This window comes from Hyla sarda, chromosome 1 (genome assembly GCF_029499605.1).
Source record: "Hyla sarda isolate aHylSar1 chromosome 1, aHylSar1.hap1, whole genome shotgun sequence".
Taxonomy (NCBI): domain Eukaryota; kingdom Metazoa; phylum Chordata; class Amphibia; order Anura; family Hylidae; genus Hyla; species Hyla sarda.
Genome location: NC_079189.1, coordinates 223,926,152 through 223,950,084, shown reverse-complemented (window position 1 = coordinate 223,950,084; position 23,933 = coordinate 223,926,152). Strand labels below are relative to the sequence as shown.

Here is a 23,933-nt window from a genome sequence, read left to right as displayed (position 1 = left end):
TACTGTTTTAAGCATACTGGAGCACATTGTCCTCCCCTCATAAGTGCATACCACATACTTACATCTAAGTGGTGAACCATTTTGTTCCTGTTAAAGTCTTAAGGGCCTAGATACTGTAAAACGCCAGCCAAAAGTACACATCTGCTGGTGTTGTAGACAAATACTGTTTTAAGCGTACTAGAGAACATTGTCCTCCCCTTATAAGTGATTACCACATATGTACATCTAAGTGGTGTGCCATGTTGTTCCTGTTAAAGTTTTAAGGGCCTAGATACTGTGAAAGGCCAGCCAAAAGTACACACCTACTGGTGTTGTAGACAAATACCGTTTTAAGTGTAGTGGAGCATATTGTACTCCCCTCATATACACACTAAGTATGTCAGGCAGAGAAGTGCCAGGACATTCACAGAGGAGTGGCAGAGGCCTAAATTCATCAGGCAGAGGTCGCAGCAGACTAGGGGTGAGTGGCAGCAGGAGTCACAGCGTTAGACCTGAGCTCCCAGTATCAGCTAGTGGTCCTGTCTCGACCAGCAACCCATCTGCTGTCATCGATTGGTTAACACGATCATCCACTTCATCACAAGTGACATCTAACACCCCCAATCAACAGTTGGTGGGTTACTCAGACACAACGCTCAGTTGGCATGGCCCGGGAGCAGTCCCTATCCTCCCATTGCCTCTGTCCTATGCTGTTCCCTCCCCCCCCCAGAAGTATCTTATGCTGTGGGTTCAGCTCCACTATTTAGTGAGGACGATATACTAGAGGACAGTCAGCAGCTACTGCCCAGCCAAGAAGTGGAGGGGACATCCGCCGCTTCCTCCACTAGGTGGGCAAGTAGTGATGAGGAAAGTGGCGTGGAAAGTGGTGTTGCGAGAGTTCAGGCTCCTGAAGCAGACACTGTTGAGGAACCTGAGGAGGACATCAGTGACATGCAGACACAACTCGATGATGATGAAGCCGATCGCACTTGGGAGCCAGGTGCAGAAGGGGCTTCATCATCATCAGGAGAAGAGTGTTGCAGGTTGCCCGTGAGGCAGCAGCTGAGCCAGCAAAGTGGTAGCATGGTTGGCAGTCGGCAGCCTACCTTCCCGGGAGGTAGTGGAACAAGGGTTCCTGGAGTCGGTGGCAGTAGCAGTCAATCAGTACAGATTGTTGGTGGGAAAATCAGCGGTGTGGCAGTTTTCCATCAAGCATCCGGAGGATGTTAATCTGGCCACATGCAAGAAGTGTCGGCAGAAGGTGAAGGGTGGCCAGGGTCCCAATGTTGGCACCACAGCCCTGCATCAACATATGCAGCGTCACCATAAAGTGGCCTGGGAGAACTGTGGCTCTGATCTGGTGGTCCAGCCTGCTGCATCACCCAGTGGCACGCCGCTCGCTGTTTTAGCCAGCCAATGCTCCACCACCTCAGTCGAAAAGAGATGTGTATCATACCCATCTTCTGTCGCTCCAGATGTTCCTGCTCCTCCTACTTCGAATCAGTCATTCCGCCATTGTTTTGATACTTTAGGCCGGCCTGATTACAGCAATACCAGATTTGTACAATTTCCTTCATGTTTTACAATTTTTTTTTTAAAAAGTGAACTTTTTCCAAAAAAAATGTATTGCCATTTTTTGACCCCTGTAGCTTTTTAAAAAAACAAAATGTTCGCATACCAGGCTGTATGAGGGCCATAATCTGTTTTTTGTATCGGTACCATTTTGGTATTGAGATGACTTTTTAATCGCTTTTTAAAACTTTTTTTCTGGGATATCCTGTGTTTTTTTTTTTTTTTTTTACATTTACGTCATTTACCGTATGGGATACATAATGTTATATTTTAATAGTTTGTACAATTACGTACGCAGCTATACTAAATATGTTTATTATGTTTACATGTTTTATATAGGAAAAGGGGGTGATTTGAACTTTTGATATTGAAGGGCTTAATGTGTCTTTTAAACTTTTATTAAAACTTTTTTTTTTTTACACTTTATTAGACTTTTTAGGAGGAATCATTAGATTCCTCATACAGATCAATAGAGTTCTATTGAACTCCATTGATCTGTGTGCTCTGTGATCCATTGATAGAGCCTAGTCCAGCCAGCCTCTATCAATGACAGAGCCAAGGGACAGCAGGGAAGCAGAGGTAAGCCCTCCGGCTTCCTTTATAGTGGGAGCATTCACATGTCCCTTTAGACGCTGCTGTCAGCTTTGACAGCGGCGATCTAAAGAGTTAATAGCCAGCCTCGGCAATTGCCGCATGCTGGCTATTAGCAGCGGCCCCCGGCTACTGACAACAGCCGGAGGCTGCAGAGTATGGAGCAGGCACGAGTCCGGAGCCTTCTCCATACACCCCTGTGAGCGCCACCATGCTTGTCAGGTCCGGCCCTGCTTGCCTGAAGCCGGGCTAAGGGCCAGAAAAATTTACCTGCCCGGTGCCCAGAACTGCATGTCCCGGGTGTTGGGCAATAGGAATTCCACATCCCTGCAAAGAGAGCCAGGGCACTGTAAAGAAGATTGCAGGGGTCCCAGTGGTCGGATCTACCCCTGTGATGAGACACTTGTCCCCTATTCTGTGGATATGGTATAGGATTTAAAGTAGTGGAGTACCCCGTTACCCTTTAAGGCAATCATTTATAATTTGGTCGTCTGAAAAAGGCGTAATAGTGATAACGTGGAGCTTGTAGGTGAAAAGTTTGAAATGTATTCTCATTTTACAGATCATTGTCAAAGTGCAAGCAGTTGACTGCCAGAGAAAGTAGACAGAGAAAAGGTTGTATTCGGGTAATGGAAACAAAACCAATCACTGTAAGCTAGAGTTTTTTCCAAATCAATGAATGACACATACACAATACTGACTTTTAGGAAGCAAGCAGTAATGTATTTCATTTGGGTTATGCTTAAACAATATTGGAAGACAATGGGGTTATCCATTGGAGACCTCTCTTTTTATTGAATTTTTAAACAAATATGGGCAAAGTAGTAAATAAAAAATAATGTCATGTATAAATCCCCAATACTCGTTTGATTGGTGCTTTAGTTACCACTGTGCCCCACAAGTTACAAATAAACAACTGTAAGAATTACAGACACTTTTCAAAAACAGACTTTGCTTCTACAGGTGGAGCTATGGGGAGTTATAATTTGATGTACATCATTCTCATTTTTTGCCTTACAGAGCAATTGACTAGGAACCATCTGTGATGTTTACTGATAGTCCTCTAATAAGAATTGGCAGAACAGATGCCAGCAGATGGTGAGTGAATTGTTGGTAGGTTTATGTCAGGAGCAGGACTTCTGTACCCAGCAGATGGAAGGTTGTGTCATATATAGGACACTAGGACATTACTTACCAGTTCATGTAAAACAGGAATCTCAGTATTAGTGATAACTAAAGCTAGATGCTTTACCATGTCCTCTGTACCTGCATGCTTTGTTTAATAAAATACTCATTGAGTTCTAACTTGGGGTAGGGTCACATGTGCCGTATGTTGCTGCGTATTTGCTGCTGTGTATTTTCCTACAAATTGACTTCAACGGGTAGGAAAATATGCAGTAGCAAAATACGAAGCAAAGTATGGCATGTGTGACCCTACTATTATTCAGTATATTGCTAAGCAATGAACAAAGCAACAGGAGATGCGTTGGACCACTTCCATTGACAAACCTAAGATTACTGCATTTCTTTCAAAAGAAGGATACCCCCAAATATATATTTTTTTGAAAAAATAGGCTCCTTATAAGACAAGAGGATCACAGAACAGAAAGGCATTCTACGAAATAAAAACGGAGCTTCATTTTAAAGTTTAAGTAAATAAAGGTTGAAGAAGTTTTCAAAAGGCAACCTGCTAACAATAATAAAGATACAACTCTGCAATATACTCAATATGACACATGTTCTATACATGGGAACATAATCGAATAGTTAGAATGGCTGCAAAACACATACACAGATTACCCACACATTAAATCACTTGCCTAATATTGTATAGGTTCCCCCTGTGCTGTCAAAACAGCTCTGGCACATTGAGGCATGGCCTCCACAAGGTGCATAATGGTATGGGGTAGATGTTATCAGCAGACCCTTTAAGTGCTGTAAATTGTGGTGTGGCTCACAGATTGAGATCTGGGAAAATTGGAGGCCAAGTCAATACCTTGAACTCTTTGTCATGTTCCTCAAAATATTCCTGAACAATGTTTGCAGTGTGGCTGGCACCAGTCCATTATAACCAGCTGTAACTTTTTCAGGAATTTGTGCTACGTTACCTCTTCAGTGTGGATGCAGCAAATACGCTTTTCTTTGCTTTTCTAGTACTTCAATGACTCTTGAGTGCCCATTACTGTTTTGCCATATCACCTGCTGTTCTTTCTTGGACTACTTTTGGTAGGTACTTACCACTACATATCAGGAATAAGTCACACGACTTGCCATTTTGAAGATGCTCTGTCCCAGCAGTCTTTGACAGTTTTCCCCTTGGCAAAGTCTCTCCTATCCTTACATATATAAGGATAAAAGGATGGCCTATTCTTAGGAGATCTGCAGGGGGATGACTTTTGGCACCCCCAATGATCAGCTGTTTGAAGCAGCCATGTACTTTAGTTTGAGTCACTCCCCCACTATCTAATAGCCGATCCTAAGGATAAGCCATCATTTCTATAAGGGTATGTTCACACTGAGGAATTCAAGAGGAATTCATGAGGAATAATTTCAGTCAGGAAATTGTTGCCTTCTGTAATTTTATCCATCAAGCGGAATTCAAGCGGAATTTCCACGCGGAAATGAAGAGGAATGAAGGAGGAGGCTATTGAATTCTACCTCTCTGAATTCCGCTTGAATTCTGCGTGAAAACGATGTCGGGCGGAAACATTTTTTACCATTGAATTCTGCGCGCAGATTCCGCATGAAGAATGAACATGTTCTTTCTTCAAGCGGAAGGGAATTTAGCATCGGAATTCTGCGAGCGGAATTTCCGCAGTGTGAACAGGACAGTGGAGTGTTTGCAACATGGGCTAGACTTTTGGCACATCCTGGTTAGAGAAAATGCTTACTGCCCGGAAAAGTGTACTGCATATGGTGACCAATGAAACAACAGGCATTCCTCTAAAAAATAAGCTTCCAACAGTCTTTAGAGCGAGATTTATTTTTTGCAGTAGCTTTCTGCTCTATGGGGTAGTAAAGGAATAATATGCATTGAAAAACTGTGATTCACTTTAAATACATTTTTATTGTATTTTTCAAGCATTCCATGAGGGACTAGATTTCCTAGATTTTACTCATAATGGATCTTAGAACTGAAAGGGGTACTCCGGTGAAAACCTTTTTTCTTTTAAATCAACTGGCTCCGGAAAGTTAAACAGATTTTTATATTACTTCTATTAAAAAATCTTAATCCTTCCTTTACTTATTAGCTGCTGAATACTACAGAGGAAATTATTTTCTTTTTGGAATGCTCTCTGATGACATCACGAGCACAATGCTCTCTACTGACGTTATTATAATAATAATAATTCTTCATTTATTTATTGTTGTCCTTAGTGGGATTTGAACCCAAGGCCCCAGCACTGCAAGGCAGCAGTGCTAACCACTAAGCCACCATGCTGCCCTTAGCATACATCTGCTATGCACGGTTGCTAAAATGGACAGAGATGTCAGCAGAGAGCACTGTGCTCGTGATGTCATCAATGTTCCAAAAAGAAAGGAATTTCCTCTGTAGCATTCAGCAGCTAATAAGTACTGGAAGGATTAAGATTTTTTAATAGAAGTAATTTACAAATATGTTTAACTTTCTGGCACCCGTTGATTTAAAAGAAAAAAGGTTTTCACTGGAGTACCCCTTTAAAGGGACCCTTTCTGGTCTTTGGAGTTAAGATATTGCTCTGGAAACCAACCAAATGGGGCATCACCATGCTCAGTTACCTGGTTCCTTAGAATGCACTGCCCACATCCCCTACAGCTGCCGTGTCTGCTGTTCTCTGCTACTTCTTGCTCTTTATGACATTTTAGTAGCAGCAATGGTGACCTGCCTTAACCAGTGATCTGCCTGATTGAAACATGATAGAAAGCAGGAAAGGAGCAGAGCACAGTGGGAACCAGGCACTGCACCATATATGTGCACTATATACTATACATATATATATATAATGGGGAATCAGCGCAGGCATGCCTTCTCTTTTATTTTTACAGCACCCAAAGTCTATTAAAAACGCCTTGAGAGCCCCTTTAAGGGCATTAGATGCATAAAACAATGATTTAAAATCTCCTTACTTTCACAGTCAATTATCCCTAGGGAAAAATCTTTGTAAAAAAAAAAAAAGTTTCATGTTATTTTAATTTTTAGTAAATATAATTGCAGCTCCTTATTTCTCTGGATAATAACAAGAAGAACATAAACATGTGGAGTGCAGAAACAGTACATATTCACAATGCCTATGGTAGCAACCACTTTGAAAACAAGTTAAAACATTTGCTTTGTAAAAACACATTTTTTGTCTCCAGCACTATGTTGTATATTTATATCAGACATAGCTATATTTCACTTACCTGAGCTAGAATAAACATAGTTGTCTTCAAGAGTCTCAGGAGAAAAGAACCTTCTTAGAATTGTTCTCAAACACCTTTGGTCCCAAGCATCAGTTACTCTGCCTCCATATGTTATTTCCCCTAGAAAGATAGTATGCTGCTTTAGTTTAATGCCATGTGAGGATTTCTTTGTTTAGTAATGCCAGATGAACCAATATTTATAGCATATCTACATGACATGTCTAAAATGTCTTATAGGTATAAGTCTAACCTGTGGGACACTCACCTGTTTTAAGAATGGGTTTCTAGATTCCCACTGACCAATTTACCCATAGACAAGAATTAAAGGGGTACTCAGTTGAAAACATCTTTTGGATAGGGGATAAGATGTTAGATCGCGGGGGGGGGGGGCGAGCAGGGATCTCCGGGCCGGAACAAGGAAGCTTGCAGCTTACATGTTTGTGATGTCACGCCAAAACCCCCTCCATTCATGTCTATGGAAGAGGACGTGACAGCTAGTACATAGCCGTCACGCCTCCTGCCATAGAAGTGAATGGAGGGGACATGGTGGCTTGCATCGCCAGTCATCTGGCACGAAGCGGGGTTTGCTCCGTGCACCAAATGACAGGGGTGCCGGCCCAGACCCAGCAGCGGGAACCCCGCGATCTAACATCTGATCCCCTATACTCTGGATAGGGGATTAGATGTTTCCAACTGAGTACCCCTTTAAGAGGTGACCATACGGCTCGATTCACTTCTAGGAAAAAAAACATCCAACATGAATTAAGGAGAGGAAGTCCCCTGATCTTCCTGTAGGTGACACCTGTGGATATACCATGAATGCAGAATGCTCCTTTATATATTTTTCTTGCTCATTGGAGGAGTATGGTCGTAGCCATTTGTAACAGCTTATGTGATTTTTCATGTGTTTACAGCATGCTTCCAGCTTAATCCATGGAAAAAGGATCCATTGTCATTTGTTAAAAAGAATTGTCTGATTTCTTTTCAACCAATCACCATGGGTCAGAAACCAGGGAAGCTACAGCTGGCCTTAGATAGGTTCAAAGCAGACCCGCACCTATTACATTGTTACAAGTGACCAATACTAGTTTACCTGTTATGTAAGTAAGTGCATCCCATGGGATTTTTCCTTCCTGACAGTATAAGTTCAAATTGAGTAAAGCACACTCTCTGTCACTGTCATTAAATTCATAGCAGATGTTCCATCCTAATGGTCCAAACTTCTTCCTCTCCTATGATTAAATTATAGACACCATATTCAGATACAGAAGAACAGCAATGGAAAATGTCAGTACACACAGCCAAGTGCCATGGGTTTTACTTTCTACAGACTGTACTATCATGTAATACTTAATTAAATGGGTTGTCCAGCCTAAAACAGTGTTTAAACATGTGGCCCTTGCTGCAGGGAACATTACAATGAAACAAAACTGCTGTGCACATGAGTGGAAGTAATGAAGAGGAGGACCGCAGAAGAGACCGAACAGACGGGAAACCTTCAGCATATCCTTGTGGATATTTGGAACTGATTCCCTGTATATGTACGGGGCCTTAATCTCCCAAACTTGGATCACCAATGGGAGGTCCAGACACTGAGGTTTCAATAAAGGTGCCACAATGTTGGGGTATTATGACCATCTGAACCTGGTCAGCTCATTACAGGAATATGATGAAAGGTTGTGTTCACACTGTGAATTTTTATTGCATTTTTGCCCTGTTTTGACTGGTGCTCTCACTTAGTTCAACAACCTAAACTGGAAATGCATGTTAAAAACACAACAAAAATGCATAGTATAAATTCAGCCATATGCACATGTAGTAAATCACAGGTTAAATACCAATGAACTGCAATCACCTGTAATTATAATTATAAATGTAAAAAAACGACAGCACAACACGGAATGATTAATGAATTATCATTCAATATTGGCAGAGCTGTTACCACGCATACATTATCTCTTATATAAACATGTGGATAGCAGCTTTTAAGAACATTTGACATTGCAGACATAGATCCAAGGACATCATGGAAGCAATCATTCTGCACAGATTTTATGTACAGCTGCAAAAGATGCTACTGTAAAATTGCAAATAAGAAGAAAGTATTTCCATAAATGATCTAAATTTGATCGTAGTTATGCACTGCTATGCGCATATTTACATCATATTATAATATTAGTCTCCGAAACAGAAATAATAATAATAAAACTCAACAGTAAAACATCCATCAATGGAGATAAACCTTTGTTATAATTTATGCTAACATCTTCCAAGGCACGTTCCATCTGATTAGTCAGTAAAAACGGAAACCCACCTGAATGATGGCATGGAAAAAGCAAATCCCAAAAATAACTTTCCTCCAGTTTCTGCCAAGAAGATGCTCTTCAAAGAACGTAGGAGTAATCTCTGTAAATGCGCGACGGATATTAGCGCGGAGACCTTTCGGAGGCTCATTAGTAACCTGCAACAAAAAGTCATTTGCTGAAAATGTAATGACCTCTTTGTTGAACATTGCTTTTTAACATCTCATTGTCCCCTTGTCTGAGTCGATTATCTGGATTCCATATTGCAGCACTTCAGTGTGTTTCCGTCACACTGGCATAAAATGTCCTATTGATGTTAATTAAAGGTGGACTTTCTAATTTCAGAGCAACTCTGCTTCCTAAATTGCATTACTAACACAAAAATTACATCTAATACCATCCGTGCATATTGCTTCATGACGGTATTTTTATTTGACTTTTTTCCAGCAGAGTCTGCAAACTAACATTTTTCCAAGTACCAAGCAATGAAAATTTGATATGTATAGCCCTGTACACAGTGTTCTTATTCCCAGTCCAACAGAAATTCACTGTAAAAAATAATGGAATAAAAGCAGAAATCTCTCAGACCCCAATAGGATCAGGGTTCAAAAACTGGTACCATGGAGTTATTATGATAAGAGCCTAAGGGCCGTTTTGCACTGGCCAAATCAGCTGCGATAACAGGACAATCTGCAGGCATTCAGGCCCCTATTTTGGCCTTTAGGGGAACCTGTCACTAAGATTTGGCCTAAGTACAGTAACTAGTGTCAACACGAAATGCAACTTTTTTTCTTTCTTTTTCCATAAATAGATTTTTATTGGGTTTTCTTTTAAAAAACAGTTATATACAGATAATAAAGACTAACAAGGCATCCAAAGATGCAACCAAACTGCATAAGTGTACAAGGAGCAGTGTAAAGCAAGTGTTAATTATTAAAAGCAGTAAAACTGTTACCCATAACAGAACATAACATACAATGGTGTACATCACATTTAGCTTAAAGGGGACCTACAGAGGTCCAGTATTGGTCTACATTTAGTGCTAAAGTGAAAACCTGTAACTGTGCTCTGCGTACTCTGTGTGAGACATTTAAGATTAGAGAGACAGAAAATTCAACGGTTTTGGGTGAACAGAATGTGTATGTTACAGCTGGAAAGAGAGACACGCTTTGGGTTCAGTGGAAGTCACTCTGGACTATTGTGTGAGTGTTTAGTCGTATTTTGTTAGTCTGTCTTTTATCCCACTGTCTCCGGACCTAGTCAGTGTCATTGTAGTTTATTATTTTGACAATTACCACCCCCCTCATTTATACAGGAAGGGACTGTCTTGGTGGTTACGGACCTGTTGTTTAGGGCAGGTACGTAAGTAGGGGAGCGGGTGAGATTAGTGTGCACTCCTTCCCAGCACACACGTGACAGGAGTGGACTACTTTTACCAGTATTTGTTAAATTAGGGCCCTATTACACACACCAATCTCATAGAATTACATTCCTTTAAAAGGCCTAATACAAGACATGGGGAGGGCCACATTAATAATCTCTGGATCATGCATCCTGGCCTTTGCTTCCATCATTTCTTGGCAACAGATCCCATATTAATCAACTGGGGCCAGAAAGTTAAACAGATTTGTAAATTAGATGTACCGTATTTTTCGCCCTATAGGACGCACCGGCGTATAAGACGCACCCAATTTTTAGGGACAAAATCTAAAAAAATAAAGATTTTTAACCCAATAGTGGTCTTCAACCTGCGGACCTCCAGATGTTGCAAAACTACAACTCCCAGCATGCCCGGACAGCCGTTGGCTGTCCGGGCATGCTGGGAGTTGTAGTTTTGCAACATCTGGAGGTCCGCAGATTGAAGACCACTGCAGGAGGAGGTAATACTCACGTGTCCCCGCCGCTCCGGACCCGTCACCGCTGCCCTGGATGTCGCTCCATCGCTGTTGCCGTGTCCCCGTCGCTCCGGAACGTCTCTGCTGCCGGCCGGGTATCCTCGCTCTCCGTCGCCGCCATCACGTCGTTACGCACGCCGACGCACGTACGCGACGACGTGATGACGAGGAAGGAGAGCGCCGGCCTTACAGGGGATCCCTGAACGGAGAAGACACCGAGGAGGCAGGTAAGGTCCCTCCCGGTGTCCTGTAAGCACTAACCCGGCTATTCAGCCGGGCTGTTCGAGACCGCCGCGGTGCAATCGCGGCGGTCCCGAACAGCCCGACCAAACAGCCGGGTTAGTGTCACTTTCCCTTCAGACGCGGCGGTCAGCTTTGATCGCCGCGTCTGAAGGGTTAATACAGGGCATCACCGCGATCGGTGATGTCCTGTATTAGCCGCGGGTCCCGGCCGTTGATGGCTGCAGGGACCGCCGCGATAGGGGTGTATTCGCCGTATAAGACGCACCGACTTTTTCCCCCCAGTTTTGGGGAAGAAAAAGTGCGTCTTATACGGCGAAAAATACGGTAGATAAAAATATTAATCTTTCAATTACTTAGCTGCTGTAGGAAGAGGAAGGTGTATAGTTCTCTCAGTCTGACCACAGTGCTCTCTGCTGACCCCACTGTCCACGTCAGGAACTGTCCAGAGCAGGAGAGGTTTGCTATGGGGATTTGCTCCTACTCTGGACAGTTCCTGACATGGACAGAGGTGTCAGCAGAGATCACTGTGGTCAGACTGGAAAGAACTACACAACTTTCTCTGGAGCATTCAGCAGCTGAAAAGTACTGGAAGGATTAAGATTTTTAAATAAAAGTAATTCACAAATCTGTATAACTTTATGGAACCAGCTGATTTAAAAAAAAATATGTTTACCACCGGAGTACCCCTTTAAACGGGGGAGATGTGTGGCTGAAGAATGAGCATTTTTATGGTCTATTCACATGTACCGTATTCTGCGCAGATTTGATGCGCAGGATTTCAAGCTGTGTTCAGTCATTCACTTTACATTGAAATCTGCAGCAGAAAATCCTGCGCATCAAATCTGTGCATTAAATCTGTGCAGAATACTGTATGTGTGAAAAAAACGTTAAATGGGCACTGTCACTAACCTTTTTTATTATATGTTGCAGTACTTATGTACTACAACATATCTCTAATATAGATAATTGTATTTTATTTTATTAAAATAGTGTATTTTACATTTAAAATCTGGCCACTAGGGGTCTCCCTCCTAGTGGTCGGCTGCAGCCTGCCGTGACGTCACGACTGAATTAGGACCAATGACGGCCGGGCAATCGGTAATAATTCAGTCAGCCTGCACTCGCTCCATGCCTGTCAATCAGACAGGCGGGAGCGAGTGCTGTGAATGCCGGGTCTGCGCTCATTGGCCGCCTGGCCTCGCAGCTGCCTAATTGGATGCCTGCCCCGGCATGTACAGTCTGGAGGCAGCGCGGCACTGAATCTCAGTGCCGCGCTGATGCTCCAGGACTGTACATGTCCTGTATGGGTAAGTGAGGTCTTATTTCACTTACCAATATAGAAGCAAAGGACAAGACAGTACTCACCATCCAACTCGGCTTTATTCAAGCGTTAAGATGACACAGAGTATGTGCTCAGGTGGAGGCGGGGAGCATGGCCATCCCGGCCATGCTCCCCGCCTCCACCTGAGCACATACTCTGTGTCATCTTAATGCTTGAATAAAGCCGAGTCGGATGGTGAGTGCTGTCTTGTCCTCTGTTTCTATATTGTTACTTGCTCTTTTAGACATTGCACCACCGTTGCCATTCGTTGCCTGGATTGTCCTGCTGTAACTCCCCGTCGGCTGTTTCCACTTACCCTAGTCTTGTTAGTGCCGGACCACCCTATTTTCTACATATTATACATTATTTCACTTACCCTTACTTTGTTTCGGTCCTGGGTTTCAGGAGGGAGCACGGCAGGTGGGCGATGCTCCTATACTCCTTCCTCCTCCCTGGATAACACTACACTGCTAAACAGGGAGGAGGAGACCCCGGAGCAGCCTGCCGTGCTATTGGCCACTCATCCATGCGTGCTCCCGACAGGAGTGCAACATAGATGAGGTGAGGGTGGAAGCCGGCGCTCCAAGCAGGCATCAGTGACGTCGCGCCTGCTGGGGAAGTCTGCTTCCGGCAGAGGAACACATACGAGCAGGAGGTGAACCATTTGTAAGGTAGAATTTTTTTTTTAAAGGCAGGGAGGGGGTTAGGGATAGATTTGCTATAGGTAGGGACAGAAAAAAAAATACAAATGGTGGGAGCTACTTTTTAAGCAGGGTAAAATGATCTTGAAGGAGCATTTGCTCATTCACTTGCTGATTGCTGGCACTATTAGACAGGGCGATATTAGCCTGTTTGGCTGATAATCGCCCATCTAATACAGGAAACAAAATATATGAAAAACACAGATATTGTCAAGAATACGGCATGTTTTACACATAAGGGCAGAAAGATACATTTGCAGACTTTTGCAGGCAACAGATTATATGAACACTGAATGTGGAGCCTTGGCTAGTGTTTATAATGACAGAAATGCATCTGGGGTGTACCATGCAAAAGTAACATTTCTCCAAATTAGGAGGTCATTTCTATTTATGTCCCTTAGTCAGCTGTAAAGCAAAATGAACTCTACACTTATCCATTTTGATCGCACACATACAGTAGTTCATGCGATAAATGGTAAACATCACAGTTTTTATGAAATCATATTTGCCTTGAGATTCTAACATGTACATTTCTATGTGAACTGAGATGTAATCAGACTGAAAGTGGCTTTTAAAGCACAATTCTATAAAGACAAAGATGTAATCACATTCCAATGCTGAAGCATTCAGAATTGAAAGGATTATTATGACTTTGCCTGCGCTGATGAAAGGGTCTTTAGCTGAGCTGCAGATAACATTTCCAGCCTCACTCAGCGGCATTATGCAGATGACAAACCTTTTAGAAATCACTCTTGCAAAAGCATTTTTCTGCTCCCACTAAATCGAGATCACAATGCTTTCCTGCAAAAGACGACTTAAAAGCTTTAGTTTTACTGTCAAGATGAGTGTCACACTGATAAACAGGTTCCGGTGGTGATTTCAGATTGAATACATCTTTTAGGCTATATGCACATGCTGTAAATTTGTTACAGAAAATTCTAAGGCCCGAATTTAGTTTTTTATTTTTTCATCTGAATGGGGTTGTTTACTTGCCCCCTCAGATAAATAGGACAGTTGCTGAGATGTCTACAACAAATATGCAATGTTCGAATATTCCCTTAAAGTCATGTAAGTTAATTTTCATCAAAAATAATATTTGACTGCATATAATCGTGAAAACTGATACTATACTCTTACTTTTAAAGAGGTACACCCGTGGGAAACTTTTTTTTTTTTTTCTTAATCAACTAGGGCCAGAAAGTTAAACAGATTTGTAAATTACTTTTATTAAAAAATCTTAATCCTTACAGTACTTATTAGCTGCTGAATACTACAGAGGAAATTATTTTCTTTTTGGAACAGAGAGCTCTCTGCTGACATCACGAGCACAGTGCTCTCTGCTGACATCTCTGTCCATTTTAAGAACAGTCCAGAGTAGGAGAAAATCCCCATAGCAAACATATGCTGCTCTGGAAAGTTCCTAAAATGGACCGTGATGTCAGCAGAGAGCACTGTGGTCATGATGTCAGCAGACAGCTCTGTGTTAAAAAAGGAAAGAATTTCCACTGTAGTATTCAGCAGCTAATAAGTACTGGAAGGATTAAGATTTTTTAATAGAAGTAATTTACAAATCTGTTTAACTTTCTGGCACCAAGTGATTTAAAAAAAAAAAAAGTTTTTCACTGGAGTACCCCTGTAAAGGGAGCTTCCAGAAGGTAGCATTTGCACTTAGACATCTACAAGATCTACAATGTCTTCAAAGGAATAATGCAGTGAGTGTTTTCTACCTACCCCCTGAATCGATCCAGTGGATTTGTGCAGCTATAAAGTGTATAGCAATGTAAAGGAATAGGTGTCTTTCTATTCTGTGGTACATATTGTCTGAGAGAATTGTGATACTAATTGTTTTTGGGCTGAAATTCCATTACACTACAAAATGCAATGAAGTTATTCTATGCATAGCCATTGACACTGTACAATGTCCTTAACTGCACACTCAATGTCTGTCATCTTAAACCAGGCATAGGTCACCTTTGGCATGGTGTAGTTTCCAAATCAATTGCTAAAACAATTTAACTGTTAATGGCCATAAAGTAATCTGCTTTTTAGCAGCAAAACTGTGCAGTTGAACCCAGTTAAATAAAACCTGGCTCTAATCAGAAAAAAAGGGACACATTTACTTTAAGCAGACGACTCCTTTAAAGGTGCCCATACACCTTAGATTACAGTCAGCCAAACCTGCCGTCTTCTGCACTCTCCATTGACAGATAGTTGGGGTGGAGAGAAGGGTCAGACATTTGGAGTTTTTAAAGGGGTTAACCACCCAGTTTAGAAGCAAATCCCCATAGCAAACCTCTTCTAAACTGCCATCAGACACGTGCCATCAAAGAGCACTTAGACAGAAAAGAACAACTCAACTTCAGAAGCTCATAAGTACTGAAAGGATTAAGATTTTTTAATAGAAGTAATTTACAAATCTGTTTAACTTTCTGGAGCCAGTTGATATATATAAAAAAGTTTTTTCCTGGATAACCCCTTTAACCAACCCTTTTGTTCCAAGAGGGATAAGCTAGCGCCTGAACTGTCTGGCTGCGGCTTACTCCTCCCATCCCCACAGCGGACATATGAACGTTTAAATATATATGAGGAGGTCAGAAGAGATAACATTTATTGAAAAAGTATGGTCATCTTAAGTATAGTTAGAAAACATAATAGTGCAAGTTAAAACAAAACAGCTGACTGAGCAACTACCCACCTTTACAGAATTCTGGAGAACAGTAACAGGGAATGTTCTGCTTGGCATTGAGCTTAAAAACAGTCTGAAGTTTTCATTTATGGAAACATCTAGAAGACATAGCAAGAAAAATAACATTCTTGTTCATGGTAAGTTAGTAAACTGCAGTATTACTTGAAACAACATCTGCTTCTTACAAACAGGAATTAAAGGGTTTCAAACTGGAGGAAGTTTATCTATTCGCCTTTAATGAAATATACATGATAAGGGATGTTCCTGATCTTTACTGTAGGGTACTGGGTCAGTATCATTTTCCCTATGAACAATATGAGACCAAGGAGAGTTCCACTTGGCTTTTTCTAGGGAAACAAAATTAGATTGATTTCCGCAAGCAAAGCAGAATCAGGCAAGTGTCACTTATTCCTACGTCAGGTCACTGATCTGAGAATGACAGCTACAGAGCCAGTGAAATGGAAGTGAGAAAAGTCACATGACTAATTGTTAGCGACATAAGATGAGTTATGTTTTAAACACTCTCTCTTACTGAGTGGTACTGTTATAATAGAAATTATATACCGTGTTTCTCAGAAAATAAGACCGGGTCTTACATTAATTTTAGTCCCGAAAAACACACTAGGGCTTATTTTCAGGGTAGGGCTTATTTACTTATGGTATGTACATTGAACAACATACCGTACATTGCCCTCCAACGCCCCTCCCCCCCCCCGCCGGTTTATCAGCCCAGCGCTGCACCCCTCATCGGGGGACTAATCGTACCGTATTTCACCCGCGAGCGCTGCTTCTCTCCCCCCCCCCCCCTGCCAAATAGTTATCAGCCACTGCACTGTACTCTGTATTCTTGTGCCCGGGCTGCAAACATTAAAAAATTAATAGTAGCATTATATATGAAGCGGGACATCGCTGCGGCCGGTGATAGGCTGAAGGCTTTGAGACGTCCCAACACTAGGAAGCAGCAAGAGCAGCGGAGAACAGTGATGCCGCTTCCTTAGCAACGGGGGAACAGAGGATGAAGGCAAGTTAAAGTTTGTTTTTTAATATTTGCATTGGCATTGCCTAGGTCTTATTTTCGGGGTAGGGCTTATATTGCAGCCCACCCTGATAATCCAGCTAGGGCTTATTTTTGGGGTAGGGTTTATTTTTGGGGCATATATAAAGAGTACATGTGTCTCTCTTAGCTTCTGACACTTATATAAAGAGTACATGTGTCTCTCTTAGCTTCTGACACTTATATAAAGAGTACACGTGTCTCTCTTAGCTTCTGACACTTATATAAAGAGTATACGTGTCTCTCTTAGCTTCTGACACTTATATAAAGAGTACATGTGTCTCTCTTAGCTTCTGACACTTATATAAAGAGTATACGTGTCTCTCTTAGCTTCTGACACTTATATAAAGAGTACATGTGTCTCTCTTAGCTTCTGACACTTATATAAAGAGTATACGTGTCTCTCTTAGCTTCTGACACTTATATAAAGAGTATACGTGTCTCTCTTAGCTTCTGACACTTATATAAAGAGTACATGTGTCTCTCTTAGCTTCTGACACTTATATAAAGAGTACACGTGTCTCTCTTAGCTTCTGACACTTATATAAAGAGTATACGTGTCTCTCTTAGCTTCTGACACTTATATAAAGAGTATACGTGTCTCTCTTAGCTTCTGACACTTATATAAAGAGTACATGTGTCTCTCTTAGCTTCTGACACTTATATAAAGAGTATACGTGTCTCTCTTAGCTTCTGACACTTATATAAAGAGTATACGTGTCTCTCTTAGCTTCTGACACTTATATAAAGAGTACATGTGTCTCTCTTAGCTTCTGACACTTATATAAAGAGTATACGTGTCTCTCTTAGCTTCTGACACTTATATAAAGAGTACATGTGTCTCTCTTAGCTTCTGACACTTATATAAAGAGTACATGTGTCTCTCTTAGCTTCTGACACTTATATAAAGAGTATACGTGTCTCTCAGCTTCTGACACTTATATAAAGAGTATACGTGTCTCTCTTAGCTTCTGACACTTATATAAAGAGTACATGTGTCTCTCTTAGCTTCTGACACTTATATAAAGAGTACATGTGTCTCTCTTAGCTTCTGACACTTATATAAAGAGTATACGTGTCTCTCTTAGCTTCTGACACTTATATAAAGAGTACATGTGTCTCTCTTAGCTTCTGACACTTATATAAAGAGTACATGTGTCTCTCTTAGCTTCTGACACTTATATAAAGAGTACACGTGTCTCTCTTAGCTTCTGACACTTATATAAAGAGTATACGTGTCTCTCTTAGCTTCTTACACTTATATAAAGAGTACATGTGTCTCTCTTAGCTTCTGACACTTATATAAAGAGTATACGTGTCTCTCTTAGCTTCTGACACTTATATAAAGAGTACACGTGTCTCTCTTAGCTTCTGACACTTATATAAAGAGTATACGTGTCTCTCTTAGCTTCTTACACTTATATAAAGAGTACATGTGTCTCTCTTAGCTTCTGACACTTATATAAAGAGTACATGTGTCTCTCTTAGCTTCTGACACTTATATAAAGAGTACATGTGTCTCTCTTAGCTTCTGACACTTATATAAAGAGTACATGTGTCTCTCTTAGCTTCTGACACTTATATAAAGAGTACACGTGTCTCTCTTAGCTTCTGACACTTATATAAAGAGTACACGTGTCTCTCTTAGCTACCAACCTTAGCCACACACACTTTTTCATAACTGTTGAGACAGATGAAAAACAAATGATAAATAAGCCATGAGACGCCACTTTTTTGTGCAACATGCAACAGAAAAAGATGTTTCTAGGTCACCAACATTGGATGCTTTAAACAGCTGTAGGTGCTGGGGGTACTGTAAAGCCTTATGCACTATACACCCTATTCACTGTATGGCTCCAAGGAGTGATATGGATCCCATACTGGAAGATCCAGAAAGCTGTGGCCAAAGCATTGAACCTTGCCTCTCAAAATATAGTTCCTGCATGGATTAACATTTCTATAATAAGTCGGTATACAAATATTCTACATACAGATTGAGATGGAGATTATTTTGTGCTTTAATAGACATTCTTAAATGGACTTAAGGCTAAGGCTGTGGGGTATTTTTAAGTGTCCTCTAACTTTGTTTACCTTTTCCATTGCATTAATATGGTAGTAAAAATGACAGAGAAAATGTGTTATGAATACAATATAACATACTCGGTTCTGTGAAGGTTTTTATAAGTTCTTCCATGGGCAACATCCATGACACGGCCAAGTGGCAATTTTGTAGAAACACCCAGTTTCCGCTCTTCATTGCATCTTTTATCATTCGTTCTGCAATTGGCCCCTGTCCTTGCCCAAGGGAAATTGCCTGCACCCTAGAAAATATGAAAAGCCACACATGAAAACTCAATGGGGGACATTTATCATTAGGTGTCTATTGTAGACACAGATCTACCCTTTTACACTGCCTGTTTAATTTACACTTTTGCGCAACATTTACAAAAAATGCGCATGTCCTTTGATACATTTTGCGCAAATACAGACACGCCCCCCTCGCTCTACCGTGCACTCCTTCTCTACTGAACATTTAAGAAATGAGATTGAAGCCACTTGTTACAAGAATAAAATATATTATTTTATTGATATACATTAAAATATTTTTATAAAAAGTATATATGTATATATAGGGAGACAAAACACTTCCACTGGATGGAGAGTGAATAGGCGTCACCCCAAAACAGACCCACATAAGGTTAATATAAACAAATGAAGATGAGTATCCATATAAACATGCTCAATATATAATAGGGACCATGGATTCTTCCCATGACACAAATACAATAGGGCTAGCACCTGTATACATATACATACCATGTATAAAACAGTAAATGGAATGAGGGTCTGCTGGAGCGACGCCACCCCAACGCACGTTTCGAGATGTCCTTCGTATCAACCGGTGCCAGAAAGTTAAACAGATTTGTAAATGACTTCTATTGAAAAATCTTAATCCTTCCAGTACTTATTAGCTGCTGAATACTACAGAGGACATTCTTTTCTTTTTGGGACACAGTGCTCTCTGCTGACATCTCTATCTATTTTAAGAACTGTCCAGAGTAGGAGAAAATCCCCATAGAAAACATATGCTGCTCTGGACAGTTCCTAAAATGGGCAGAGATGTCAGCAGAGAGCACTGTGGTCATGATGTCAGCAGAGAGCACTGTGTTCCAAAAAGAAAAAAAATTCCTCTGTATTATTCAGCAGCTAATAAGTACTGGAAGGATTAAGATTTTTTAATAGACGCAATTTACAAATCTGTTTAACTTTCTGACACCAGTTGATTAAAAAAAAAAAAAAAAGTTTTCCACTGGAGTACCCCTTTAAGAGACCTTTCAAAAATTCTAAGGCATGCTCACACAATGGAATTTCCGTCCGGAATGCCACAGAAGAATTGCGCACGGACATTCCACTGCAGCAGAGTCCTATTTATTTCAAGATGTTTCTGCCATGGAAATTCTGATTTCGGCATCAGCAGAAAGAACAGACATGTCTATTCTTTCTGCGGATTCTGAAAGGAAATGCATTGCTGTCTATGAGACAGCACATTTCCGAGCGGTCCTAGTGCCAGCATGTTCTGCTGGCACTCTGCTGTCTGTGATATGTCTGCTGGGAAATTTTCCAGACGGTCATTCCACAGTGTGAACATAGCCTAACAGTGAGGCTATGTCCACACGTCGGCATTTCCGTGCGAAATTCTGCTTGGAATTCTGCATGGAAATTCCTCTGCAGCAGAGTCCCGTTGCAGCAGAGCTGTGCACACGGCAACATTTCTGTGCCAGATGTTTCCGGCACGTAAGTCCCGATTTCCATGTCCACAGAAAGAATGAACCTGTTCTTTGCACAGCCGTCTATGAGGCGGCGCATTCCTGTGCGGTCCTAGTGCACTGAGATTTTCCGTGCAGATATTCCGAGATGTGAATACAGCCTTATTGTCCTCAGAATAATCAGAAAGAGTTGGTTGCACGCTTCACTCCCTGGCTTCAATGGATAGCCCCATAGGTCATCTACTAAAGCTGCATGAAGATAACTGCGGGCCAGGAGTGAAGTGTGCTTCTATTCTATTAATCAGTTGGCATCTCCGCACTGAGACCCAGACCGATCAAAACTTTTGACAAGTCTCTGTGACATGTCATAAAATTTACATTTCAGTGGTTTAATAGCTTGTGGATTATACTGAAATCCCCAGTTTAACTTTGATACTTTATTATATTCCAAAGTAATAATCAGTCATATACTATAGTTTAAAATGTTGGTTTGAATTACCGTTCTAAGTATCCCTTCTCCTTTGCAAACCTTTGAAATGCTCCCATTGGGTCTGATCCAGTGCTTAATATAAAGATCAATGGTGTAGAGGGTGACATATCTTGGTAAAGGGTTCCAAGATCAACTGGAGGGTTCTCAATAAATTTCTTTCCCAAACTGTTAATCACAAACTCTGTGATAGCTAAAACAACCTAGAATTGAAATAAAATTCATAGAATTAAAGAAAGATCTTTATAATTTTGTGAAGAACTTCGCAACGACGGACTAATAAATCTAATGATTGTTATACAATCTAGTCAAAGATTGCTTCTTTTATTTTATAGAGGCCTCTTTAAAAATTAAAGAAGAAATCTAATTGGTTGCTGGGCAACTGCTCCACTTTTCATCTACACAGGTTTTGATTAATCTCCCCCATTGTTATGGTGAAGAATTGTGAACAACTTCCCTATCTGCATTACTGAAGAATAGCTATGGTGTCAGGAAAGTGTCTTAATAGTGTTGACTGAATTCAACAGCTAACAACAGTACGATGAATGTAATGCAGCCCTGGATGTGACTGGATTATTAAATATGCTATGTAGCTCAATATCATTATAATCATAGGTATAAGTCCCATAAAGTAATGTTATACAGTTGGAGTCTATGGAAAATAGAAGTATTGCAACTTATCCTGAATTTTAACGTATGAAATGGAAAAGTCTCTCCACGTTTTGAGGCTCTGCACCAAAAGTAAAACTGAGGAGTAAACCAGGTTTAAACCACCTAATAAAACATGCTCCAAAACAGTTAGCCTGCTGCAGGGTTCTGACTACTTTTGCCTACTCATTTCCTCTCCTGGTTTTGACCTTTGCCAGCCTGACCTGAGTCTGTATTGTCTGTTTCTTGTTTTCTTTGTACTGTTGGTAAAAAATTTTGTTATTTCCCTTTTGTTTTCCTGACCTTGTTCCCTGACATTTCAGATTGTGGTTGTGTTCATGCTATCGGGGCTAGTTATGTTTATTCCTTATTTTTCTTTTTAGAAATGACTTTATGTATGTTGAGACATCAACATTTTTGTTAAGAGTATTAATATTCAAAGGATACAAAGGTGGTACACATCCACTTATTTCTAAAGATATTAGCTACTTATATCCTATAAAAATAAAAAAGGTGCCGATATTATTCATTACAACTGTATTTGTGCATGTAAAATTAATTGTATTTCCTTGAAGAAGATCACAAAACCAATCACAAAAAGGAAACAGTATGCCAATGTATCCCTATTAAACACTGTTTGTAGAAGTTAAGCTTTTTAGAGCCTAGGTATAAAATATGCTGAAATGTTCTTTCATTTGTTTGCTCACGTACATCAATGTGACCAATACTTTAATCCCAGGCCTGGCAATTAACTGGTAATTAACACAAAGATTGTTACCCAAACAAATGCAGAGAAGTGCAGTAGTAGAATTTATTTTATCATAGAAGTGCAAACAGTTCTTTCACATTATCCAAGAAAGCAGATTAGTTTTCTAACCAATAATGTGAAATGGATAGCAGCAAACTTAGGGCTATACCTCGACTCTGCATAATAATTAAAAGAAGTAGAGCCTTAAAGGGGTATTTTGACTTTAGACACAATACGCCCCCTCCTATAGACATGAATGGAGGGGGCATGACATGACGTCACGAGGGGGGCCCCCTCCCTTCATGTCTCCAGTCCCGAAAACATCCGGTTTCCGAGCCTGGAGATGCAGCTCAGCACATAATGCAGGTGCTGCAGGGAGATCGCTGGGGTCCCAGTGGCAGGCCCCCCGCGATCAGACATCTTATCCCCTATCCTTTAGATAGGGAATAAAATGTCTAAAGCTGGAATACCCCCTTAAATATGCAGTCCAGAAAATGTTGGGAAAGAAATATAAGGGATACTAATCTGTCTAATCCAAGAGTGCCTGGGTCCCCACTGTTCACATAATGCATCAATTACTGGTTAGCAGCAGGAACTCAGGCACCAACATCATGGGTAGGGGAGTATACCTCATTTTCTCTTTTTAAGCCACCCTGAAACAGTTTTTTTTATCGATTTCTAATTTTCTCATCTTAAATCACAATCATTGGGTACTTACCTTCTCTTCCATTACACTTTTAACAATAATTAGCTTCTGAAATAGGCTGAGCTTATCATCCCATGTTCCATGTGTTTCATCAGCAGATGTCTTTAAAGTATAGCCATCCCAAGAACTAGGATTAATCTGAACTTCAAGGGCCCCTGCCAAATTTAGAAGATAGGATAATTGGAAAGTCAATTTCTTAATCTAGTATTCATAAGACTATACTTTTCAAGCCTCTGTTGAGTGATTGGAGTCTTTGGATACTTTTCCTTATGTGCTTGGGAATTTCCCTATGCTTACGGCAAAAGGACTCAACAAAAGGAACGCTCCATACAAGGACCCTATACCAAAATATGGTGCACAATCTACTCATCAGATTCTTGCAGAAATACCTCCACATACAGTATCTCACATAAATGAGTACACCCCTGACATTTTTGTAAATATTTTATTATATCTTAATATGTGACAACACTGAATAAATGACACTGGTACTGTTGTGTCCCCTCAAAATACTCTCATAGGTGGTGGTGCAATGTATTGTAGGGTTCTCTATTTAAATGAACTAAGAAGGTGGCCATCAATTTTAAAAGGCTCAATTACACCTTTAATACCTGCAAGGAAACAATTCATGACTAAAGTTTACATTAATACTTAGGATATCACAGGATGTCACTAAAAAAACCTGTTCAGTGTAAAACAGATAAAAGCAGGTGGGGGGATGCAGCAGAAGAATTTTATTCAGTATTTTAGTAAATAAAAATGACGATAAGAAGTGTGTGTGTGTGTGTGTGTGAGTGGGGGGGGAGACACAATATAGCTTTTACAGCACACCCGGTAGAGCCCACCCAC

At 40.8% G+C, this 23,933-nt stretch overlaps 1 protein-coding gene across 4 annotated transcripts in view; it reads right to left on the bottom strand.

The window, feature by feature from the left end:
- Positions 1-23,933, bottom strand: part of DNAH6 (dynein axonemal heavy chain 6) — a 400,640-nt gene that overhangs the window by 38,379 nt on the left and 338,328 nt on the right. For all 4 annotated transcript variants that reach the window (XM_056568811.1, XM_056568814.1, XM_056568815.1 and 1 more), the window contains 7 exons: positions 23,097-23,239; positions 20,995-21,185; positions 18,889-19,049; positions 15,684-15,772; positions 8,840-8,986; positions 7,619-7,757; positions 6,526-6,645 (listed from right to left, as the gene is read on the bottom strand). In XM_056568811.1, coding sequence (XP_056424786.1) covers positions 6,526-6,645; positions 7,619-7,757; positions 8,840-8,986; positions 15,684-15,772; positions 18,889-19,049; positions 20,995-21,185; positions 23,097-23,239 — 990 coding nt within the window. The remainder of the gene's footprint in view (positions 1-6,525; positions 6,646-7,618; positions 7,758-8,839; positions 8,987-15,683; positions 15,773-18,888; positions 19,050-20,994; positions 21,186-23,096; positions 23,240-23,933) is intronic.